Here is a 26,303-nt window from a genome sequence, read left to right as displayed (position 1 = left end):
GTTCCTCAGAGTTTCGTAGGGTCTTGTGAGGGCACTGTTTGCAAGAAACTTACATCAGGAAATTGTATCTGACTTTATATTTGGTACCATTTTTGAATATTATGATCTAAAAGCTTACGGTAACACTTAAGATCTGATTGCTAAAACTCCAAATTTTTATAGCCAATACTTCTTTAACTGTCATATGGATTAGTTCCTGAAGAACCTAAGGATATACTGGTGGTAATTTTCTATTCAACCTCTGGGTAGTATTGATGTTGAATAAATTGCCCTAAATCAATTGTTTAAAATAGACAAGCCCCATAACTGGCAGGCAATCCACTCCATATTATTACTGCACAGGCAGACGGGTAGAAAGATACCGCCATGAATTTATAAATAAGACAGCATGTTTAGGCCAGTTGGAATTTTACTGCTGCCTAGGTGTCACTGACTTCATAATTGGCAGGGAAGACATTCGAGTATCTGGCTGTTAACTCTCAACAATGTACCCTGAAATTCTTTTGTACTGTGGTTCAAAGCATACTTCCAATGATATTGGGACACATTGTATTACAAAGTTATCATCTATTCAGTTTTGTTCAAGGACATAATTTTGACATGTTACCTTTATGTTAACTGTACAGATTCCCAGTCTCCTTACTAAAAATTAAGGCAAATTGTCATAGCTTTTATTTTATCTCAGCAAATGATTATAAATACATTTTTTAAAATTCAGTTTGCGATACCCACTGTACGATAAGTTCACTTTGGGCTTCAATAAGTTGTGATAAGTTACAATTAATTTATGTTCAAGTTGCCTGGTATGTTTTGGCTGGTTGAAGATTCTGTGAAAAGAGAAGTTATTGCTAATGTTAATGTTAAATTTACAAGTCCAGAAAATAACCTGCCATAATGAGCACCAGTACGTACTGAAATATTTGCATATTTTGAAGATTCATACCTCAAACAGTGCCATTAATCATTAAGATTATAAAATATTTTTGGACAGAATTTGAAGGTACATGCCAAAGCTTTCAACTTACGTTGAATAAATGTCATGGGGTCTTCAACTTTCCAAATATTGACTGGGAACACTATAGTATGAGTTCTATAGATGGGTCAGTTTTTGTCCAGTGTGTGCAGGAGGGCTTCCTGACACAGTATGTAGACAGTATGTAGACAAGGGGCGAAGCCACATTAGATTTGGTACTGCGTAATGAGCCCGGCCAGGTGTTAGACTTGGAAGTAGTTGAGCACTTTGGTGATAGCAATCACAATTCTGACATGTTTAGTGATAGAAAGGAATAGTGCATACCACTGGGCAAGAGTTACAGCTTGGGGGAAGGCAATTAAAAAGCAATTTGGCAAGATTTAGGAAGCATAGGATGGGGAAGGAAACTGCAGGTAATGGGCACATTAGAAATGTGGAGCTTGTTCAAGGAAAAGCTCCTGTGTGTCCTAGATAAGTATGTACCTGTCAGGCAGGGAGGAAGCTGTAGAGCGTGGGAACCGTGGTTTACGAAGGAAGTGGAATCTCTTGTCAAGAGGAAGAAGAAGGCTTATGTTAGGATGAGATGTGAAGACTCAGTTAGGGCGCTTGAGCGTTACAACGCTAAAGACAGAGCTCAGAAGAGCCAGGAGGAGACATGAGAAGTTGTTGGCGGATAGGATCAGGGTAAACCCTAAGGCTTTCTATAGGTATTTAAGGAATGAAAGAATGACAAGAGTAAGATTAGGGCCAATCAAGGATAGTAGTGGGAAGTTGTGTGTGGAGTCAGAGGAGATAAGGGAAGCACTTCATGAATATTTTTCGACAGTATTCACTCTGGAAAACGACAATGTTGTCGACGAGAATACTGAGATACAGGCCACTAGACTAGGTGTGATTGAGGTTCACAAGGAAGAGGTATTAGAAATCCTGCAGAGTGTGAAAATAGATGGGATTTATCCTAGGATCCTCTGGGAAGCAAGGGAGGAAATTGCCGAGCCTATGGCATTGATCTTTAAATCGTCATTGTCTACAGTAATAGTGCCAGAAGACTGGAGCATAGCAAATGTGGTTCACCTATTCAAGAAGGGGAATAGAGACAACCCAAGTAATTATAGACCAGTGAGCCTTACTTCAGTTGTTGGTAAAGTATTGGAAAAGGTTATAAGAGATAGGATTAATAATCATCTAGAAAAGAATAATTTGATTAGGGATAGTCAGTTTTGTGAAGGGTAGGTCATGCCTCACAAACCTTATTAGGTTATTTGAGTAGGTGACCAATCAGGTAGATGAGAATTAAACCAGTTGATGTGGTGTATATGGATTTCAGCAAGGCGTTCGATAAGGTTCCCCACAGTAGGCTATTGTACAAAATGCAGAAGAATGGGAATGTGGAAGATGTAGCAGTTTGGATCAGTAATTGGCTTGCTGAAAGAAGACAGAGGGTGGTGGTTGATGGGAAATGTTCATCCTGGAGTCCAGTTACCAGTGGTGTACCGCAAGGGTTGGTGTTGGGTCCACTGCTGTTCATCATTTCTATAAACGACCTGGATGAGGGCGTATAAGGGTGGGTTAGTAAATTTGCAGATGACACTAAGGTCAGTGGAGTTGTGGATAGTGACAAAGGATGTTGTAGGTTACAGAGAGGCATAGATAAGCCACTGAGCTGGGCTGAGAAGTGTCAAATGGAGTTTAATACGACAAGTGTGAGGTGATTCACTTTGGTTGGAGTAACTGGGATGCAAAGTACTGGGCTAACGGTAAGATTCTTGGTAGTGTAGATGAGCAAGAGATCTCGGTGTCCAGGTACACAGATCCTTGAAAGTAGCCTCCCAGGTTGACAGGGTTGTTAAAAAGGCATACAGTGTTTTAGCTTTTCTTAATAGAGGAATCGAGTTCCGGAACCATGAGGTTATGCTACAGCACTATTCTGGTGCTGCCACACTTGGAGTATTGTGTACAGTTCTGGTCACCGCATTATAAGAAGGATGTGGAAGCTTTGGAAAGGGTGCAGAGGAGATTTAGTAGGATATTGCCTGGTAAGGTGGGAAGGTCTAACGAGGAAAGGCTGAGGGATTTGAAGCTGTTTTCATTAGAGAGAAGAAGGTTGAGAGGTGACTTAATAGAGACATATAAGATAATCAGAGGGTTAGATAGGGTGGACAGGGAGAGCCTTTTTCCAAGTATGGTGACGGCGAGCATTAATAGTACCCGTGGCTTTGATAATCTCTTTAAGATGTGCTATCCTTCTCTGCATTTGTTCACAGGTAATGGAAATAATTTAAATATCTGTAAGACTGGCCACCATCTTCTGGTAGGAGTGTGGCTGCTCTGCTTCCTGGGAAGATATCTTAACAGATGGTAAAGTTGACAACCACCTCCAAAACAGAATCTCTCTTTGTCAGTCATCAAGCAAGCTTGTTTGCAGTGCTGTTTACTTTCAGTTATTCAGAGGCAAAATGTCTTACCTTCAGATTTCTTTTCCCTTGATTATGGCAGCTGTGTTTTTCTGTCCATTCAGCCTTTGCAGGGGTTGTCAAGTATTTTAATTACCTGTGCTCATTAGAATGGCCATGATGTTTTTGCTCTCTCGTGTGTGTATTTCAGTGGCTACATCCTGCCAATTTCTCTTGCAACAAACTTTTAAAGACTCATTGCATATACTACCCTCGCTGAGGTTTTGCCTACACCATACAACATGGGCAGGGATCTTGTTAGTCGTAGATAGGTGGAAAAATGCGGGATATTCTCACAGCCTAGCTTTTGGTTGAAACAGCTTATGGGGTACAGATTGCCAATTTACTACCTGATGTTTTGCCTATATATTTACTTCTCAAATCGCTTCTTTTGTTAATTAAATCTAATATTGTCAGTAAGTATAAATAAAAGTAGCAACATGAGTATATCACAATGGAAATGGATATCAACTGCTGTGGTTAACTGCTCCAATCCAGTTTTACATATCTGTGCCACTGCCGGTAATAAATTCCTAACTACCTCTTTTACAGGCTCACTGCTCTCTGGGTGAAGGAATTTCTCCTCATCTCTGTTCTAAGTGGCCTATTCCTTTTCCTTAAACGGTGACCCCTGGTTCTGGACTTGTTGGTCATTAGGAATATCCTTCCCGTATTAAAATTGTATAGGTTTCTATAAAATTCTTCTAACCTTCAGTGAATATAGCCCTAACCAATCCAGTCTTTCTTCATACGTCAGTTCTGCCATTCCAGGAATCAGTCTAGTAAACCTACACTGCATTCCTCCAGAGCCAGAATATTCTTCCTCAAATAAGGAGACCAAAACTGAACAGCATACTCCAAGTGTGGTCTCATCAGGGTCCCGTATATTGCAGCAAGATGTCTTGCTCCTGTACTTGAATCTCTCATTATGGAGTCCAACATACTGTTTGCCTTCTTCACCTTCTGCTGCACCTGCGAGCTTACTTTCAGCAACCAATATATGTGAACATCCATGTGTTGTTACATTTCAGCAGGGGTTCATCAAGGGGATGTCATGCTGAAAATCTGTTCAAATTCTTTGAGGAAGTAGCGAGCAGATTAGATCAAGAAGAGCCAATGGATATTATCAATCTGGACTTCAAGAAGGCCTTTGACCAGGTGCTGCACAGGAGGCTACAGAGTAAGATATGGGCCCATGGTGTTAGAGGCAAGGTGCTAGCATTGATAGACGCTTGGTGGTCTGGCAGAAAGCTGAGAGTTTTGATAAAAGGGTCTTTCTCAGGATGGCAGCTGGTGACAAGTGGTGTTCCATGAGGCTCAGTGTTGGGACCACAGCCTTTCACTTTATACATTAATGATCTAAATGAAGGAACTGAGGGTATTCTGACTATGTTTGCAGATGATACAAAGATAGGTAGAGGCACAGGTAGTATAGAGGAGGTGGGGAGGCTGCAGAAGGATTTGAACAGGTTAGGAGAGTTGGCAAAGAAGTGGCAGATGAAAAACAACAAGGGAAAGTGTGAGATCATGCACTTTGGTAGGAAGAATAGAGGCATTGACTATTTTCTAAGTGGAGAGAAAATTCAGAAGTCTGAAGTGCAAAGAGTCTTGGGAGTTCTAGTCCAGCATTTTCTCAAGAGAAACTTGCAGGTTGAGTCAGTAGTTAGGAAGGCAAATGCAATGATGGCATTTATTTTGAGAGGACTTGAATATAAAAGCAGGGATGTACTTCTGAAGTCCTATAAGGCTCTTGTCAGACCACATTTGGAGTATTGTGTGCAGTTTTGGGCCCCGTATCTAAAGAAGGATGTACTGGCCCTGGAGCGAGTTCAGAGGAGGTTCACGAGAATGGTCCCAGGAATGAAAAGCTTAACATATGAGGAACATTTGAGGATTCTGTGTTTATACTTGATGGAGTTTAGAAGGGTGGGAAGGAATCTAATTGAAACATACAGAATATTGAATGGCCAGGACAGAGTGGATGTTGGAAGGATGTTTCCATTGGTAGGAGAGACTAGGACCCGAGGGCATAGCATTAGAGTGGAGCTAAGGAAAAACTTCTTCAGCCAAAGAGTGGTGAATCTATGGAATTCATTGCCACAGAAGGCTGTGGAGGCCAGGTCATTGGGTATATTTAAGACTGAGATAGATAAGTTCTTGCGTATCAAGGAGATTAAGGCTTATGGGAAGAAAGCGGGAGAATGAGGATGGGAAACATATCAGCCATGATTGAATGGTGGAGCAGACTTGATTGGCTGAATGGCCTAATTTCTGCTCCTCTGTCTTATGGTCTAGATTCTCCTTTCCCAATCAATCATCAATTAAATAATAATCTGCACTCCCGTTTTTGCAATCAAAATAGGTAACCTCACACTTATCCACAGTATAGTTCGTCTGTCTTGCATTTACCCACACATTCAACTTGTCCAAATCATATTGAGGCATCTCTGCATCCTCCTAACAGTTCACCTTCCTAACAAGCTTTGTGTCCATTGCAAACATGGAGATATCACATTTGGTTCCTTCATCTAAGATGTTAATATATGTTGTGAATTGCTGGGGTCCAAGCATTGATCCCCACGGTAGGATCTAGATATTGACTGCTGTTTTGGAAAAGGATTTGACTCTTTGTTTCTTGTCTGCCAACTAATTACCTGGAGGTAGAATATTTATTGTTGCAGTCTGCACTCTGCTAGCCTCCATTCTATGAGCTTCTATTCTGCTCGACTCCATTCTGTCCACCTCATGTGCTCTCAAAATCAGTGATTCCTCTCTGTTTAGTGCTTCTAGGTATTTGGAAAAAGACCAGGAAACCTGTTGATGGACAAAAAGTGAAATAAGGATTCTGATCCAGAGCATAAAATCTATCATTTTTGACTAAATTATAAATAAACACACATGCATTTCAAACACATTTATAATCCAGCAAGTGATTTTTTTAAAAATATGGTAGCTACGAGCTGCTTGGCCCCTGAATAGATCACAGTAAGGAAGACAATGGAACGTTGGCCATAAAAAGCAATGGATTTTTTCTTGAAGAGAACAGGCTGAGGGGGCAATGTAATAGAAGTGTTTATAATCATGAATAGATTTGTTAGATTAAATAAAGAGAATAGTTACAAGTGTGGGAAGAATAAAACTAGAGACTATTAACATATTTAATCACCAAGAAATCAAAATGGGAATAGCAGAAAAAAGTGGAAAACTGTGTAGATTCATTTAAGGCTATGCCAAATAAATATGAAGGTGAGGGGAATGGAGTGTTACGCTGGTAACAGCAATGAAGGAGAAGCTCAAACAGATGACTTGGAATTTGAAATCGTACTGATAATGATACTGATAGTGTTTGTTGTCATCATCTCTTTAAAACTAACAGCTAATTCTGGAGTCCGTGTATGTGCAGTTAAACATTAAAATCCATATGTTGCTATCAGTGATCCTATGCTTCGTCACAAGGCGCACTGTTAAAATCCTGCAGACTGCAATCTAAGTAGAAGTATCTGAACTGATGAGAACTACCTCTTTAGCACTATTAGTCTTATGTGAACATTGTCAAAAAGTAACATTTTGTTTTATGATCTATTAATCGAGTTATTTAGAAGCATTCTAAGTTTATGATTACAGCAGAAAAATAACTTACACTAACCACTCTGCATAGTTCTATTACATACTTTCAACACTAACAATGCACCCAAATTAACAATTGACCCAGCTCTCACCAGAAATATGCATACCTGATGCTATTTGAACATGAAACCACTCTTGTAGCATTAAAAGTACAAATGCTAAGAATCCATATCTTGTGCCACAATAATATGTAGGTCACCATAATAAACAAACCAGGCTAATAAGATCATCAAAATGGAAATGCAATGAGAAGATTGTTTCAGTAATTTCTTTTTACCTTCTGGCTGTGCCCTGAATCCTGCCAAGAAAATTTAAAGAAAAATGAAGAAATTTAGTTTAAAAATTTAATAAAAGTTTGTGTTACTTTTCAGGTAATTTCAAATATCATATTTTGCGTTTTGTTTAAAGCAAATTTCTATGGCAGACCAAAGCTGTTACAAGCTGCAATCTGTGCCTGTCCACCTTCTATGGTACCTTGCATAGGTCTAATAAACATGTTTGTTAATGTATTCAGTGCACCATGGTTTCAGAGTTTTGGGGACAAGTTATGGTTGGGAAATGAATGCCCTAGAGTTCTAATGCTGGAGCAAGTTTTCCCTTCAGGTTCCTCACCTGACGCCCACCTTGACTGAGAGGCTTAGCAGCTTGTCGATCAGGTATAACTGAAGTCTGGGTGCTTTAGTGATGGTATGGGGGAGAGGGTGACCACCACAATCTAACAACAGCAGGTTATAGTCTTAACAGGTTTATTTGGAAGTACAAACGTTCAGAGCGCTGTTCCTTCATCAGGTAGCTGTGGAACAGGATCATAAGACACAGAATTTATAGCAAAAGATCCTAGCGTCATACAAGTGATGCAATATATTGAACAAACCTAGATTGCTGTTAAGTCTTTCATCTTTTAGAATGGGTTGCAGGTTTTAATTCATTAATATGCAAATCCCAAAACTTCTTTCAAGTCACACTTCCGAGATAACTTAAGGTTCTCTAAAAACAGGTGACATCTCAGTTCAAACAGTGCATTAAAGGAATGAGGTTAGAGACTGTATGTATTTTAGTCTTGAGTCAGATTAGGTCTATTTCCAAATTAGGGATTTATAAAATGTCAAATAGATTGACTGCCTAAAGATTGTGTGCTTTTTGAACAAAATAGAATGAATCCAAACCCTCTATCCCATCCACAATCTCTCCCCAATAGCATCACTAAAGCACCCAGACTCCAGTAATACCTGATCAACAAACTCCCAAGTTTCTCAGTCAAGATGATCTTCAGGTGAGGAACCTGAAGGAAAAAGTAATCAAACTTGCCCCAGTTAGAACTCGAAGGCATTCATTTCTCAACGATAACTTGTCCCCAACACTCTGAAACCATGATGCAGAACAGGTAATAGATTTAAAGTTGTCTGGAGCATCTATTGCTAGAAAACTGACTTAGCAAATGCACTTCTGCAGAATTACACATTGCAAGAGTAAAGGTTGACCTCAAGGATGGTCAGTTAGACTGGGCTCCCCATGGAGTTTCCAAAAACACAAGGTCTGAAGAACAGCTCTCACTGAAAGCTGGTTCATTTTAGTTTTGTTATCCAGTGACAAGAATGGAAAATGGATAAGGAAAAATTCCATCTTCAATGAAGACCCCTGAGATCTTTTAGAAGAGATATGGCAGAGGACATTGGTCATACTGGAGATGAGGGAATCTTCTCTGTGCAATGGACATGGCAGAAGGAGGTGCACTCAGTCAGAATTCTGTCCTGTAATCTGACATTTTGGGAGAAGACTAGAAGGATGTCTTTGAGCATCAGCAGGACCTTCATCGTAATTTATACAATTCTGTATAGCCATCTCATGCATTTGACAAATGTTGTATTCCTAACCTCATTCAGCTGCATCTGTCCAACTTCCCTGCATCTTCAAATTATGTTGGTGTAATAGACCACCATAAAATACCTCAAGCTGCCATGGCTGCACACAGAATACCAGGCATCCATTTGGTTGAGGTCCAAGACCAACTGTACATTAAGGAATGTCTTTTCCTATTCAAGCTCAAGCAACGGATCTCTACCAAATTAATGTCTTAACTGAAGCACCAAAGAACAGGACCATAACCACATATACATTGATCCTGCAGTTTCACCTTTGCCCCTTCCCTCTATCATGGGTGCCAAATACTTCTTCCAAATGAAATAACAACTTCTACTGCTTTCAATTTAGCAAACTTTATTTCTGTTTCCAGTACAGTTTTCTCTATGTCAGGGAGACTAACTGCAGATGGGGGGATCACTTCATTGTAGTGAAATTGAAAGTCATCACAGACGTGGAGGATCACAGGCTGCTCTCTCATTAGAGTTCAACCTGAGGGTCACCATGCCTCAGGTAAGAGGCAAGGGTGAGAAGACAACTTTCATAATGGCTTCAGCCAGTATAGAAGTTAAGTATTTCTGTACACTCGCATGCTCGATCCCAATGGAATGCTGTTTTAATTCTCTGCTCTGTTCTCACTTTTATGTCCTTAGCTTCCTATATTGCTCCAGTGAAACCAAACCGAAGCTTCAGCATGTCCTGAGCTCTTGATCAAATACCTTACAGTCTTCTAGTTTCAATGTCAAGTTCAAAAATTTCAGGTCACAATCTCTGCTCCCATTTTATACAGGTTGGAAGTACCAAGAATAGTCCTGATCAAAATGTTTAAACACAGCCCCTTTGGACCCATCATTATTACTATACTTGTCTCATTTCCATCCTTCTTGCTTTGTAGTATTATTCCCCTTTGTTATTCAGTCATTCCAGCTGTCCACCCTATTGCGGGTCTTTCTCACTGCTCTTTTGTTTCATTGTCACTACATTTGTTTCTCCCTGATCATTTTTTTTAAAAAAGGTTGGTTAATCTTGAAATTCTTTTACTTCACAATGAAAGGTCATCTACTTGAAAAGTTGGCCTTGGTATTATCCCCTCCATGACAGGCATTGGTGGGAGGGAGCATTGGATAAGCATTAAAAGTAAAAAAAACTCAATATGAATCTCCAACTTGCAGCATATTGCATCTTATCACCATTTTGTTGTGCAAGAGCTCCATCATGAGGTGAGAATGCACCTCATTAACACATTCATTTCAGATCTCAGAGGGCAATCAGGAGCCTGATTTAAATTTACCTGTTACTGGCCTGACTTCCAAGATTTGGGAAACCCAAAAGAGAAATGGAGCTATTAGCACAGAAAGGTAAAGCCCTTGAACAGCAAGGGCTTTGTGGGTCAGGAGGAATGGGTACATTCCCCTTGTCCACTATACTTCTGACTGTATACTGTTCTGACTATACTGTATTTCACAGCTACACCAGATCCTTGAAACCTCATCTTTCCCTTCCTAAGTGTCCTTGGCTGTGGCACCTTACCACTGGTTTTCCCTTACAGCAGTTGGACTGTGGCTCAATTTGGCAGGTGTGATGATGTTGTCACTTTAAAAAGGTTATTTTGTCTTGGGTTTTTATGAAGAGAGGTTTTAAACGTTGAGGTGATGAAGTGGCTACAGGAGACAACCTACGTCAACAATCAGAGGAGTCCTTTAGGTTTTTTTAAAATAGCTGTAACAATGGAAGGGGAGTGGCCAGTTCTCACAGGTCAGGCTTTCTAGTTTTTTTAACTCTATCAATCAGAAGCTGTTTAGGTCCAAAAAGAGGTGGAGCTTTAGTAAAATGATTCCTGGCAGCTATATTCTCTAAAATCACTCTTGATGTTGTTTTTTCCTGGAGAATTCGAAGATCTGTACCTGAATTTACCATGCTACCTTGTGGGATGTTAGTATATTGGAACAGTTAATTAGTAACAGGTACTATATCTATTATTTGTTTATATTTTCCAATTGTTAAATTATTCTAAATTCCTTTTTCTTTTGTTTGTATTTTAACTATAGTGTTTAAATAAATTGTATTTTGTTTGATGTTAAGTAGTTTGATCTGTTGCATTTCATCTGGAACACGTATTTCACATTGACCTTTAAAATAAGAAACAGTTAGGGCCTACGCTACTTCTTAAAATATTTTGAGGGGGTCTGGTTTGGTGCATAAAAAATTGGGAGCTTTTGTCAAGATATAATTCTATAATTCCAATTTGAGTTTAGGATTATTTGACTCAAAGGTGGTGAGTGGTAGGTGTTATTGTCTTTTGTTGAATTTGCTTGGTTTAAACAGGGAGTGCTTTGTGTACTAATAGCTCTATCAGCCACTAAGAGTTTTTCCGGGGTGGAAGAAGTGACTTTGGGAGTCTTACAAAGAGTGAGCAAGGCAAAGCTGTTGAAATTGGCAGACAAGCTGGAGTTGGGTTGCCTTTGACTTTGAGAAAAGGAAAGGCAAATACAGCAATAGCTCAGCATTTAAATTTGCAAGAAATGTCATCAGGATCTTTGGAAATAGCTGCAATTCAATTGCAGATGAAACAACTTGAACATGAAAAGGAACTGAAACAGTTTGAATTATGATTAAAAGTAGAGGAAAGAGAAAAGGAAAGAATAGCCCTGACAGAACAAAACGAAAAGGAAAAGATGGACTTTGCAGAAAAAAGAGAAAAAGTGAAAAAAACACAGAAAGAGAAACATTTAAACTCCAGAAGTTGGCAAATTAGAGAGGAAAGTTGACTTAAAAGGGCGGAGGTGAAGGCAGAAGATAGGCTTAGTGAGAAGGATCATGATGATGAGTAAATGCATCATAGCCAAAAGCCTGGTGGGTGTCTGTTTAAATATGCCAAAGTATTGCATAAATTTGAGGAGAAGGATGTAAAAACCTTTCCATTTCATTTGAGGAAGTGACTAAACAAATGTGGCCAGTGACTACGTGGCTTTAATTGATCCAAACAAAATTGGTAGGTAGAGGAGATATCTGGAGAATATGAGGAGGGGGAAAATATCATCTTAAGTGCATTTGAGCTAGTGCTAGAAGCCTACAGATAGTGTTTCAGGAACCTAAGAAGGGTACCTGGTCAAATGTCCATTGAGTTTGAAAGGATCAAACAAAGTAATTTTGATAGGTGGATAAGGGCATTATAATAGATTAAGTAGATTCACTCTTAGAGAAACAATTATTTTGGAGGAGTTCAAAAATTCACTTCCTGAAATAGTGAGAATGCATGTGGAAGAGCAGAGAGTTAAAATGACAAGATTACTAACTGAAATGGCTGATGATTATGAGTTGGTTCATAAATCCAAAGTTGGCTTCTAACATCAATTTCAATCTGTGAGGGATAGAAATTGGGGAAAAAGGAAATCCTCAGGTGGTAAGGGAATGGTAGGTATCATTGAAGATAATAAAGATAGTTTACCACAGGATAAAAAGGAGTAAAAAGGCTCAGGTGGTTTCACTGCAATAAAGTAGACCACATGATATTGCAGTTTTGGTAGTTTAGAAAAGCATTAGGAAGATGGATGTAAGAAAACAGGATAACCCAGTGAATTAAGGTTTACTTGCATTGGCCAGGTGCAGCAGGTAAAGAAATTATAATTTTAAGAGATATGGGAGCATGCCGATATTTAGAGTCTTAGAGTCATAGAGTTGTACAGCATGGAAATAGACCCTTCGGTCCAACCCATTCAAAACGACCAGACATCCCAACCCCAATCTAGTCCCACCTGCCAGCACCCGGCCCATATCCCTCCAAACACTTCCTATTTATATACCCATCCAAATGCCTTTTAAATGTTGCAATTGTACCAGAGATGAGGAGATATGTAATTCAGAAAGACTATTGCCAGAAAAAGTACTAATATGTGGAATTCATGGAAAGACAAGAACTTCTCAATTATATAAAGTGAGGTTTGAGTATCTGGTGAAAAGTGGAGAAGTGATGGTGGAAATACTGGAGGAACTCAGTTCCAGGAATACATTTAGCCCTTGGTAATGATATAGCTGGATCACAGCTGCCCACTGTGGTTGAAAGGCCAATAGAAAATCAGGAACTGAGCTAATCCAGGAAGTACATCCTGGGATATTTCCTGACTGTGTGATAACAAGGTCACCAAAGCCACAGGTTGAAACAAGAGAAAACAATCAAAGAATAAAGGTAAGGAAATTGAAGTAGATTTATCAAAGATCATGTTTGATCAAATGGTTGAGAAAAAACAAGAACGGGTGGAGGTCAAAGTGGACATTTCAGAAATTAACTGAATTTCAGAGTTACAACCGAAAGATGAAAACTGAAGCAATTGTATCAAAAAGCGTACATAGAAGAAGAATCTGAGTGTATTTCAGAATGTTACTGTCTTAAAAATGATGTCTTGATGAGGAAATAGAGACCATCACATTGTATTACCAGTGAGTTACATAAAGGAAGTGTTGCAGGTAGCACATGAATTACCGTAGAGTCATAGAATTATACAGCATGGAAACAGACGCTTCGGTCCAGCCAATCCATACTGACCATAATCCCAAAATAAACTAGTCTCACCTACCTGTGCTTGGCTCATATCCCTCCAAACATTTCGTAATCATGCACTTATCTAAATGTTTAAACATTGTAACTGTACTCACGTCCAGCACTTCCTCTGGGAGTTCATTCCACACATGAACCACTCTCTAAGTAAAAAAAATACCCCCATGTCTTGTTAAAATCTTTCCCCTGTCACCATGAAAATTTGCCTCCTAGCTTTGAAATCAACTGCTCTAGGGAAAAGGCACTCACCATTCATGTGTAGGCTAGACCAGATGAAGATGGCACATTAGTGGGTTTGTACAACAATCGACAAAGTGACCATGTTGTCATTAGGCCAGCTTTCAATTCCAGAATTTCATTGAATTCAAATTTTCAGTGTCTGTCCTGGTGGGATCCAAACTCATGTCTCCAAAAAAAAGGCATGGGGCTCTGGATTTCTAGACAAGATTACCACAACATCACCACATCCCAGCATTCCTGGAACAGTAATCCACAGAGCCTCCTTTACATAAGGTAGTAAACTCCTCTGATACAAGGCTGGCCTCATGGAATCATGCAGCACAGAATGAGGTCAGTCAGCCCACTGTGCCCTGTAAAAGTGGTTCCCAATCAGTCCATCTGCTCATAATCCTGCAAGCTATTCTATATCTCCAATTCCCTTTTGAAAATTACTTTTCAAATGCCATTTCAGGCAGTAGGAGGTCATTTAAGGGTAAGAAAAACTCAAGCCAAAATACAAAAACATTTTTACTGGCCTGGACTGCATAAGGATGTAGTTAAATTTTGTCAGAAGTATCACACGTGTCAGGTCCTTAGAAAACCTCAGGCAGTGATAAACCAGCACCTTTAATACTCATTCCTGCATTTGAGGAACCTTTTACAAGGGTCTTAATTGATTGCATAGGATTCTTACCTAAAACAAAAAGTAGGAATCAGTATTTGTTGATAATAATGGATTTGTCCATTAGATTTCCAGAGGCGATTCCATTTCACAATATCATAGCTAAAAGGATTGTCGAAGATTTACTCAAATTTTTTTACGAGATACGGATTATCCACAGAGATACAACCAGATCAAGGGTAAAATTTTACATCAAAATTTTTTAAGAAAGGTATGTATAGCTTAGGAATAAAACAATTCAAATCCATTGTGTACCATACAGAATTACAGTGCCCATTAGACCATGTTGAGGGCTTATAGTCAACATTATCCAGATGATTGTAATAAAGGAATTCCATTTGTACTTTTTTATGTTAGGGATACACCAAATGAATCAACCAAATTCATTCCATCTGAATTAGTTTTTGGGCATGAGATGAGAAGACCACTAAAATTAATTAAGGAGAAATTAGTGAACCAGAGTTCAGAGACCACATATTTTAAGGCATGATTAAATAGAAAATGGGAGTTAGCTAGATCACATTTAAAAGTAGGAGAAAGAGAGGACTGCAGATGCTGGAGATCAGAGCTGAAAATGTGTTGCTGAAAAGGCGCAGCAGGTCAGGCAGCATCCAAAGAGCAGAAGAATCAACGTTTCGGGCATGAGCCCTTCTTCTCCTGCTCTATGGATGATGCCTGACCTGCTGTGCCTTTCCAGCAGCACATTTTCACGTTTAAAAGTAGCATAGCATATGATGAAGCAGGAAACAGACCAGAAATCAAGAGTTTGCAATCTTGCTAAAGGAGATAATGTGTTAGTGTTACTTCCAGTGATAGATGAACCTCTAAAATCAAGGTTTAGTGGACCTTATCAAATTGGAAAAAGATTGAGTGAGATGAATTATTTGGTAAGAACTCCAGGTTGAAAGAAATCTCAAAAGGTATTTTGATAGGGAAGAAAAGCAAAGGGAGAATGTGTTACTGGTTACAACACAGAATAAAGAACCAAGTTCTGAGAATTCTGCAGAGAATTCTGCATTGGACATTCTTCAAACTAAACTGGACAATGAGGGAGTTCTCAAAAATTAGGATAAATTATTGAGTTATCTTCCAGAGGAAAATTGAAATAACTTGGAAGAGTTATTACCATCACATGACATATTTGGGAATAAGCTTGGAAATACTAATTTAGCTATGCATGATGTAGATCCAGGAAATGCTGTTCCAATTAAGCAACATCCTTATAGACTTAACCCTCTAAGGTTGGCACAAGTTCAGAAAGAATTTGAACGCATGCTCAAAGACAGCATAATTAAAGTGAGTTGCAGCGACTAGAGTTTACCCACAGTAATGGTGCCAGAACCAGATGTACTCAACTGAACCTGCCTGCACCACACTTCCAGGCAGTGTATTCCAGACCCTAGATACTTGCTATGTGAAAAAGTTCTCACTTCACATTTATTCCATTTACAAAATGCTTTAAAACTGTGCCCTCTAGTTCCTCATACCTTTACGAGCAGGAACAATTTATTTATTATCTAGTCTGTCCAATCCTCTTATGACTGAAACGTTCTAACAAATCTCCTCTTAACCTTAAGCAAGGAAAACTGTCTCCAATCTGCCCTTATAACTGAAGTGTGTCATGAAACCTTTCTCCTATACATCTCCTGCACTCTTTCCATGCACAGATATCCTTCCTATAATGTGCCACTGAGAACTGTACACAAATATGCTTTAGCTGAGGTTTAATCAGTGACCAATATAAATTTATCTTAACTTCCACTTTCTTGTACGCCATACCCCTATCAGCATAGCTGAGAATACTGTGTGTTTTATAAGGGCTCTCTTTACCTTTAATGACAGGCACATGTACATCTAGATCTCTCTGCTTTTGTATATGCTTTAGAATAGCGCTGTAATTTAATACATTATTTCCCTCTCAGTATGTGCTGTCTGACCTGATCAGTTTCAGTACTTCCTGGCTTCATTTCCTGTTGATCCTGTGTTGGTTTATCACTTTCACCCTTTAAGGACAATTGACTTCCGCTGGACCTGCTCTCAGGACCAAGAGAAGCTGGCTGAAGTGTACCAGACTTTTGATCCTGAACACTCTGAAAAATAAAATCAATCAGTTATCTTCAGTGAGTTACTCTATTCTGGACAGGAGTGGAGAAAATAAATAGACAAAGGTTAGCAGCTCACGAATATATTGAAAAATTACATATAATAAACTGAGAGCTGTCACTGTAGAACCTAATTATTCCCTCGCAGCCATTATTTGTATATTGTTACTTTCTCATTATTCCAAGTTTCTTCAGTTCATACACCATGTGGAAATTGGGCCTACTAGTTATTTCAAGGCTTTCTACCCCCACATTTCTTCAGCTAATTTCAGCAACAGATTGCTGAGATGGGACAGTTGGATCTTGTTATGGGAGTGGAAGTAGGCAGTTGTGATGGGTTGATCCATGTTGGAAAGCTCTTCTTGCTATCATGTAGCAAACCACAGAGGGAGTACTCTGGTTTAACCATTCCCACAGTTGCCTGACAAGACGGAATTGAAGGCTTGAGAATAAAGTTTACATCAGGTAACAAGGGCTGTGGTTCAGTCTTCCCTATATTCAGATAGAGGAAATCTCCACTTATTCAGGGTTGGATGTTGAATAGTTAATCAATAACAGTGGAACAGTTATTGGAGAAACAAAATAAATCTATGTTTTCCTTATCCATTTCTTTCTCAGCATGCTAATTGCATTTACACTTCTTTGCAAGCAGGTCTGGCTGCTCGTCACTCTGTTCAAAGAAAATATATACAACCCCGACGCTGTGCCCATTTGTACTGCTGCATATTTGAAAGTATTACTCTGAGTTTAATTTCTACAATCACTATTTATCTATTGTCTCAACATCAAGTGTTAGGAGAAAAATAATAATAAGGATAGAATTGTCAACTAAATGTCAACATGTCATCCTTCAGTTATTTTGCCACTGAGTTGCACACAATGCAATCTTCAGACATTCGCATATACTTGCACCAAGATTTAATTGATTTACGAAAACTGAAATTTATTTTGATGATGTAATTGAGAGCACAAAAATTCTGTTTAATGCTTCTTTTCTCCTTCTATAAATTCTCCACTTTAAGGGATAAGAAGGAAACCTGTGTCCCAGTTGCTATATTTTGGTACCTGGCATATGAGATGGTGGCGAAAGAAACACTTCTAAGCTTTTCCTGATCTCCTTGAGAAGATTTCTGACCTTTCCCTGGTCTCTAACTGGACCATGTAGTTTTGAGCTGAACATATGAGTAAGGATGCTAAAACCTGCAGGCAGTGCTATATGTCAATGCTACATCATAATGTGCAGGTGATGTTACCCAATTCCTTTGTGAACACATCAATGTCATATGTTTTAAATGTTTATGTGTCTAAATAGTGTACTGAAATCAAAGTTTCCATATATGATTTAAAGTTAGAACTACAGAGGCATGTGTTCTTTTTCTCTGTCCAGAAGTCAGTTTGATTCAGAAACTTGGTCTTGCATCAGGACCTGGGACAGGAACAAGTAGGGATACTGCAACTTAGAGTAGCGAAAGCAGATGGGGAAGTGGGGGAGGAGAGTGTGAGGGGAGATGGGGAGGGGGGGGGGTTGGTGCGCATGGTCAGAATCCTGATGAGGTGATGGTAATCACTATCTGGTAAGTGAATTCAGTGCTGTGATGTGCGGTGATTGGTAATTCCTGGACATAGTAATCTGGGGTGCAATACATGGACCCAAAGGGATAAGCAATCTTCATTGGGGTGAAGAAGAGCCTTGGTTTATGACACTTGAAGTTCTGATCTCAGAGCTTTCTTTAGATAGGTAGAGGTAGTCTGATAGTGCAAAGGGAGGAAGATAAGTACGGTGGGTTGGATGAAGCACTCAGGTCCTCTTAGTTCACAAGAAGCACTGCGAACAATTCTTACTTTCCCACAAAGGGGTCCCTTTAACTGCCAGATTTCTTAAACATAGTTGAAGTTAATTACTGAATAAGGCATTCGGCCTCTTTACAACAGTTAAATTGTCAGTTTATGTTCCGGAAACTGGTTTTGCCCACTTCGCTATGCCAACTCCATTAAAAATCATATTATGTTTCAGATTTTTAAAATGTTAACATCCCATCCATCTAAAAACAACTCTTCTTTTTTGAGATTAGATTTACCTTCTGCTGAATTAAGCTCTTTTCTATATTTTTACTTCGCAGTATTTCTTGTTCCCTTTTGTTCTCTATGCTTTCAACAGCAATACTGCGTCGGAAACCAGAAAATTGAGGCCATAGTTTGAAGAGGATATCAAAAACTGCCATCTGTGAAGTGAAATGTAATTAATATTATGATTAAATATTTCTAAGAAACTGACACATTTATAGATTTCAAAGCTTAAATGATCAAATCAATGAATTGAGAATATGTGCAGCTAGACTTCTCAATGAGCCTTATGCCAGCCTTTTAGAAATTTATGAATAAGTGATTTAAAAAAGATAGACATTGGTAGTAGTAAACTTGGATTTATCAAAAGGTCTGCAGTGTAAACTCCTTCCCAAGGGGTGAAAGTAGAAAGTACTGAAGCCAAAGTTGCTCACAATGTACAAATTGGACTCTAAATCAGAAATATGATTTCAAAATTTGCAAGAGATATCAAAAGGTTGGTATAGTTAATGCAGAGGAATACATCAGCAACTTTAGGGTGATATTAATAAATTACAGAATATTCATGTCATTGGCAACTGCTCTTTAATATAAGTAAATGTGAAGTAGTACATTTTGGTAGTAAGAACAAGGAAAAAATATACTCCTTAAAAAGTTACTGTCTAAGTGATGTCGAGGAGCAAAGGTATTTCCAGATACAGTCACACAAATCAGTAAAAAAGCAACAAATGTTGATAAAGACACAAAAAAGCAAACAACGTACTGGAGCACATTTCTAGTGGAAAAGCATTAGAAAGCAGAGAAAGTATGTTAAATTGGCATAAAACCTTGGTTAGGTCGTACTTGGAGCATTACGAATGTTTCAGATTTTCATTTTACAAGAATAATATAAATGTATTGGAAATGACGCAAAAATGATTCAATAGAAAGATGCCAGAGCTAAGAGATTAAAGCCATCTGCACAGATTGAACAGGTTGGGCTCTTTCCCTAGAAAAGAAAATTCTGAACAGTGTTGTGTTTCAAAAGGGTCATAGGTTATACATGAAAAGGACATGACCATTTAAGCGAAAAGACCAAACTGAGTTCTATCAATATTAGTAAACGCTGTAAGACAAACAAGAGAAAAACTTCTTTATGGGTAGATGTGAGGATCTGCAAAGGTAAAAAACACCGATGGGAGTTGTGTACAGCCTCTTAGCAGTAGTTAGAATGTAGAAAAGAAAAGCCAGTAATCATGAGGTCTTCAATATACGGGTGGCATGGGAAAAGAAGGTTAGTAGTTGATCTTAAAAAAAGGAATTCATGGAAAAGGACTGTCTGCAAGATTTTTTAGAGCTTGTGTACATTCCACTTCGAAACAGGCAATTCTGGATTTGGTGATGTGTAATGAGGCAGACTTGATTAGGAAGCTTAAGGTGAAGGAACCCCTGGGGACACTGACTGTAATATGATAGAATTCACACTGCAGAATTAAAGGGAGAAGCTGGAATCAAATATTACAATTGAGTAAAGGTAGCTACAAAGACACAAGGGAGGAAGTGGCCAGAGTTGTGCTGCCTGACCTGCTGTGCTTTTCCAGCAACACATTTTTCAGCTCTGATCTCCAGCAATTGCAGTCCTGTCTTTCTCCTGGAAGGGTAGCTGAAAATGTGTTGCTGGAAAAACGCAGCAGGTCAGGCAGCATCCAAGGAACAGGAAATTCGACGTTTCGGGCATAAGCCCTTCTTCAAATCCATCTGAAGGAAGAAGAAGAAATATGCTGTGGAGAAGGAAAGGCAATCATGGCTGACACAGTAAGTCAGGGACAGAATAAAAGAAAATAAAAGCATACAATGTGGTAATGATTAGTGGGAGGTCAGAGGATAAACTAAAAGAGCAATGGGACATGGGGAAAGAGAGAAGAAATAAGAGGGTAAGTTGCTAGTAATATAAAAAGTAGTTTGCGAGATTGTTTCTCAGCTATCTAAACAGAAAGAGAAAGGCAAGAGTGGACATTGAGCTGTTAGAAAGTGACACTGTAGAAATAATAAGGAGGAACAAAGAAATGGTGAAGGAACTGAATACGCACTTTACATCAGTGTTCACAGTGGAAAATACCTGTAATATACCAGAACTTCAAAAGAGTCAGGGGTGGAGGGGAATGTACTGGCCATTTCTAAGGATAATATGCTGGGGAACCAGAAAGGTCTGAAGGTGAATAAATCACGAGACCGGAGTTCCAAAGGAAATAGCTGAGGAGATTGTCGAGACATTGGTGTTGATCTTCCAGAAATCACTGGAGTTGGGGAGAGTACCAGAGGTCTGAAAATGCTAATACAGCACACCTGTTTAAGGAGGGAGGGAGACAGAAGTTGGGAAATTATATGCCAATTAGCCTGAACTTGGTCATTGGTAAGATATTAGAGTCCACTATTAAGGATGTGACTGCAGAGGACTTGGAAGTGAGGATAATGCTGAGTCATTAGGGCTTCATCAAGGGGAGGTCATGCCTGAATAAATCTGTTAGAATTCTTTGAGGAGGTATTCAACAAGTTAGACAAAGGGCAGCCAGTGGATGTGATGGATTTGGTTTTCCAGAAGGCCTTTGACAAGATGCTGCACAGAAGGCTGTGAAATAAGATAAGAACCCACGGTGTTAGGGGCAAGGTACTGGCAAGGATAAAGGATTGGCTGACTGGCAGAAGGCAAAGCGTGGGGTAAGGGTTCTTTTTCAGGATGGGAACTGCTGACTAGTTTTGCAGGGGCCAGTGTTGGAATCACAATTATTCACAGTATACTTTAATGATCCGGATGAAGAAACTGAGGGCATTGTTGCTCAGTTTGCAGATGATATAAAGAAGGTTAGAAGAACACATAGTGTTGAGGAAGGACAGAGACTGTAGAAGACTTGGACAGGCTAGGAGAGAGGGCAACAAAACTGCAGTTGGAATACAATGTGGTATAGTGTGAGATTATGTGCTTTTGTAGGATGAATAGATGTTTGGACCATTTTCTAAATCAATGCTTTGGAAGTGTGAAGCACAAGGAGAGTTGGGAGTCCTAGTTTAGGATTCTCTTCAGGTTAACATGCAGTTTCAGTTGACAGTTAGGAAAGCAACTGCAATGTTAGCAATGGATAGAATACAAGAGCAGCCATGTATTGCTGAGGTTATGTAAGGCTCCGGACTGAATGTATTTGGAATATTGTGAGCAGTTTTGGACCCTATATCTAAGGAAAGGTGTGCTGGCATTGGAGGGAGCCCAGAGGAGATTTACAAGAAGGATCCAGGGGTTGACGTTTTGTCATATGAGGAACAGACTCTGGATCAGTACTTGATGGAGTTTAGATGGATGAGGAGGGATGTCATTGAACAAGGAATCTGACAGCACTGGATAGAGCAGATGTGGAGAAGATGTTTCCACCAGTAAGAGGGACTAAGATCCAAGGGAACAAATTCGGAGTGAAGGGACCTCCATTTAGAACTGAGATGAGGAGAACTTCTTCAGCCAGCGGGAGGTGAATTTATGATACTCAGTGCTGCATAAGTTTGTGTAGGCGAAGTAACTGAGTGTATTTAAGACAGAGATAGATAGATTCTTGATGAGTGAGGGGGTCAAGGGCTACTGGGAGGAGGCAAGATAATAGGATTGAGAAATATATCAGCTAAGATTGAATTGCTGAGCAGACTCAATAGGCTGAGTGGCTCAGTTGTGCTTCTAAATCTTATAGTCTTAACACAGAGAGTGGTTTTAATGAGGATCTCCTTACCAAATGAAGTTATTGAAGAGTTGACATTGATGTATGTAAGGGGTATTTGGATAAATATTCAAATGAGAAAGAGTGAAAATAAGAGGCACGGTGGCTCAATGGTTAGCATTGCTGCCTCACACAGTGCCAGGGACCTGGGTTCAATCCCATCCTTGGGCGACTGTCTACATGGAGTTTGCACATTCTCCCAGTGTCTGTGTTGGTTTCCACCAGGTTCTCCTGTTTCCTCCCACAATCCAAAGATGAGCAATTAGGTGGATTGGCCATGCTAAATTGTCCATAGTGTCCAGGGGTGTGTAGGTTAGGTACATTAGCCATTGGCAATGCATGGATAGGGGAGGGGGAAGGATTAGATTACTTACAATGTGGAAACAGGCCCTTCGGCCCAACAAGTCTACACAGCCAAAGTGCAACCCACCCAGACCCATTCCCCTACATTTACCCCTTCACCTACCACTATGAGCAATTTAGCGTGGCCAATCCACCTAACCTGCACATTTTTGGATTGTGGGAGGAAACCCACGCAGACAGGGGGAAAATGTGCAAACTCCACACAGAGAGTTGTCTGAGGCGGGAATTGTACCTGGGTCTCTGGCGCTGTGAGGCAGCAGTGCTGACCACTGTGCCACCTTGCCGTGTGTGGTATGCTCTTCAGACAGTCGGTATGGACTTGTTGGACCAAATGGCCTGTTTTCACACAATGGGGATTCTATGAGAATATGTTGATGGTGTGGGATGAAGTTGAGGATGGGTTCATATGGGGTAAAAGCACTCGCATGAGCTTATAAAACTCAAAAGCTTATTTTCGTACTGTGAGCACTTTGTAAGGTTGTAAAAATGTCTTTTTCGTTTTGACTTACCTACATTGCACAAATAAAATGGTTTCCCATTGGGAATCAAATAGTATCAATATACTATGACATGTAAAAGTTTTGGCTTCAGTGAGCTAGGTGTGAACAAAAGCTACACAACTAAAGACTAAATGGACTACCCTGTATTACAGTTTATGAATGATCATGCACATTGCTCCAAAATGCTGTTTAGCCATTTTTCTGGGCTCCTTCACATTCCTTTTTGTACCTGTGCTTCTCTGAAGATATATGGACCCTGCTGATCCTTTTGACTAATAATTCTGTTTGCCTGTTCTTCAGGAATATCAATTTGCACAGCCGGTGGAATATTGGAATTGATAAAACAGTTGATAATGACCATGATCTTATTCTGAATGGTTTCCACAGTTGCATGAGAATGGCATAAGTCCTGGAGGAAAAATAAACACAGAAAAGGGATCTGTACTCTCTCTATGTCAGACAGCTGCAGATGATAAAAGCATGCACATACACACACATGCAAACAAAAATTAATAGGGCTAGGTTTTACAAAAGGCTGCAGTCCCCATGCTCCCATTCTTTGGCAAAAAAGTCAAGGTGGGGAGCCTCAACATGATCCAGATGGCTGTCCCATAGCAATTTAACAGTAAAGCAATGTAAATTGCTTTAAGTCCCACCTTGGAGAGTTGCCAACAAATCACATATGGGACATCTCTGCAGTACCAGACAGGAGTGCCAGTCACTGCTTGACTGCAGGCAGATGCACCAAGCTGAGACGTCCATGTAAATCTAGAGCTACGGGTCTCAGTGAGGGGGCAGGTTGGAAGGTAAGTTGAGTGGTCAGTTTCAATTGGCCACTGACATGGATTAAAGGGAGATGACCCAGGAGCCCAACATAATAACACACACTAACACATATACTCCAAAACTAAAGATGCGGGGATTCCTGCCAGGTGCAGGCAATATCTCACCCAACGATGAGGAATACCTTCCCACCCACCTTAAAACCACCCACAGACAATGTGAAATGTAATCCATGTACACAATTATCTCAGCACATTAGTTTTTTTCAGCAATATTCTTTGTTCAAGTAATTTTGTGTGGGTTAAACATCTGACTCGTTTGGAAGTAGTTTTGAATTGTTACTTAATTCTCTTAAAATCATTCTTCATTTTCTAGTATTTTGTTTACCTTGTATTTTTGAACCTCGAGCCAAAAAAGTACATTATTCTCCATCAGTTGTCCTTTTGTTGATACAAACTTCCGAAATTGAAGTGCCGTTACTGGATTTAACAAAGCTTTACGAAATGCTATGATTTCTTTTGATGAGGCAGTCCATTTGTTATCCATGTGCTGTAGGTAATATAAATATTCATAATCACTTACATAATTCACAGTTTCACAAACCATTCGAAAAGAACAGCCATTCTGTAAACATTTTGCTGCCGGTATTTTCAAACCTGTGCAGTTTCTGTATCAAGATTCAATGAACTCTTAGAAATCGATTCAATAGCATTTGGAGAGAAGCAACATTGTGGCTTTAAAAAGATGAGATTGTAGCCAATGCAACTGAATTATCTCCATATGATGATTGGAGCTTTGAAAATTTCCAGAATTAAAATTAAACTTTTTTTAATTAGTGTTAGAGAGTTATACATAATGTTGTGTCCCTGCCGGTCATCAAGCATCTACCATGTATAATCCCATTTTCAATTAACTTCAGATGACAGATCACTGTGTGGAACATAGTGGGGAATATTACCTCCACCTCCAATATTGAATGGGTTTGAATCAGGTGGGATGTTGACATGTAAGAAAATTCAAACTGTAATGCAATCTGTGTCAAATGTGCCCACTTTGGAATAATAGGGAAACAACCAATCTGCTGCCAGAAATCAGCTTGTTATCCAAGTTATAGAGCCATAGAGATGTACAGCATGGAAACAGATCCTTCAGTCCAACTCATCCATGCCAATCAGATATCCTAAATTAATCTAGACCCATTTGTCAGCACTTGGCCCATATCCCTCTAAATCCTTTCTATTCATGTATCCATCTGGACAGCTTTTAATTGTGGTAATTATACCAGTCTCCACCACTTTCTCTGGCAGCTTATTCCATACACTCTTTGTGTGAAAAAGTTGCCCTTAGGGCCCTCTTAAATCTTTCCCCTCTCACCCTTTAGTTCTGGACTCCCCCACCCTAGGGAAAAGACCTTACCTATTTACCCTATGATTTCATAATTTGGAGATGGCGGTGTTGGACTGGGGTGTACAAAGTTAAAAATCACGCAACATCAGGTTATAATCCAACAGGTTTAATTGGAAGCACACTAGCTTTCGGAGCGATGCTCCTGATTCACCTGATGAAGGAGCGTTGCTCCGAAAGCTAGTGTGCTTCCAATTAAACCTGTTGGACTATAACCTGGTGTTGTGTGATTTTTAACTATGATTTCATAAACTTCTATAAGGTCACCCCTCAGCCTTCGATGCTCCAGATAAAACAGCCCCAGCCTATTCAGCCTATCCCTATAGCTCAAACCCTACCACAACATCCTACCTATAAGAGGGAGACCAGAATTGCACACAATATTCCAAAAGTGACCTAATCAATGTCCTGTACAGCTGCAACATGACCTCTCAATTCCTGTGCTCAAAGCTCTGACCAGTAAAGGAAAGCATACCAAACATCATTACTATCCTGTCGATCTGCGACTCCACTTTCAAAGAATTATGAACCTATACTCCAAGGTCTCTTTGTTCAGCAACACTCCCCAGGACCTTACCATTAAGTGTAAAAGTCCTGCCTGACTTGCCTATCCGAAATGCAGCACCTCACATTTAGCTAAATTAAATTACATCTGCCACTCCTAAGCCCGTTGGCCCATCTGATCAAAATCTGTTGCAAACTGAGATAACCTTCTTCACTGTCCACTACACCTCCAATTTTGGTGTAATCTGCAAATTTACAAACTATACCTCCTATTTTCAAATCCAAATCATTTATATAAATAACGAAAAGCATTGGACCCAATACCAATCCTTGTGGCATACCACCGGTCACAGACTTCCAGTCTGAAAAGCAACCCTCCACCACCTTCGAGCTAGTTCTGTATCCAAAGGCTAGTTCTTCCTGTATTCCATGATATAATCTCGCTAACTAGTCCACCACGTGGAACCTTGTCAAATG

The 26,303-nt window shown here is 39.6% G+C and overlaps 1 protein-coding gene across 1 annotated transcript in view; it reads right to left on the bottom strand.

Moving 5' to 3' along the window:
* Window positions 1-752: 752 nt before the first annotated feature.
* Window positions 753-26,303, bottom strand: part of LOC132815204 (regulator of G-protein signaling 22-like) — a 153,018-nt gene continuing 127,467 nt past the window's right edge. The window contains exons 21-27 of the mRNA XM_060824020.1: window positions 24,306-24,467; window positions 23,365-23,544; window positions 18,550-18,693; window positions 16,307-16,459; window positions 7,331-7,351; window positions 6,081-6,240; window positions 753-827 (exon numbers count right to left, since the gene is read on the bottom strand). Of these exons, the coding sequence (XP_060680003.1) occupies window positions 781-827; window positions 6,081-6,240; window positions 7,331-7,351; window positions 16,307-16,459; window positions 18,550-18,693; window positions 23,365-23,544; window positions 24,306-24,467 (867 nt within the window). The 3' untranslated portion in view covers window positions 753-780. The remainder of the gene's footprint in view (window positions 828-6,080; window positions 6,241-7,330; window positions 7,352-16,306; window positions 16,460-18,549; window positions 18,694-23,364; window positions 23,545-24,305; window positions 24,468-26,303) is intronic.

The sequence above is a fragment of the Hemiscyllium ocellatum genome, chromosome 4, assembly GCF_020745735.1.
Source record: "Hemiscyllium ocellatum isolate sHemOce1 chromosome 4, sHemOce1.pat.X.cur, whole genome shotgun sequence".
Taxonomy (NCBI): Eukaryota; Metazoa; Chordata; class Chondrichthyes; order Orectolobiformes; family Hemiscylliidae; genus Hemiscyllium; species Hemiscyllium ocellatum.
Note: the sequence above shows the minus strand (reverse complement) of the source record. Positions and strands in the feature narration are given on the sequence as shown.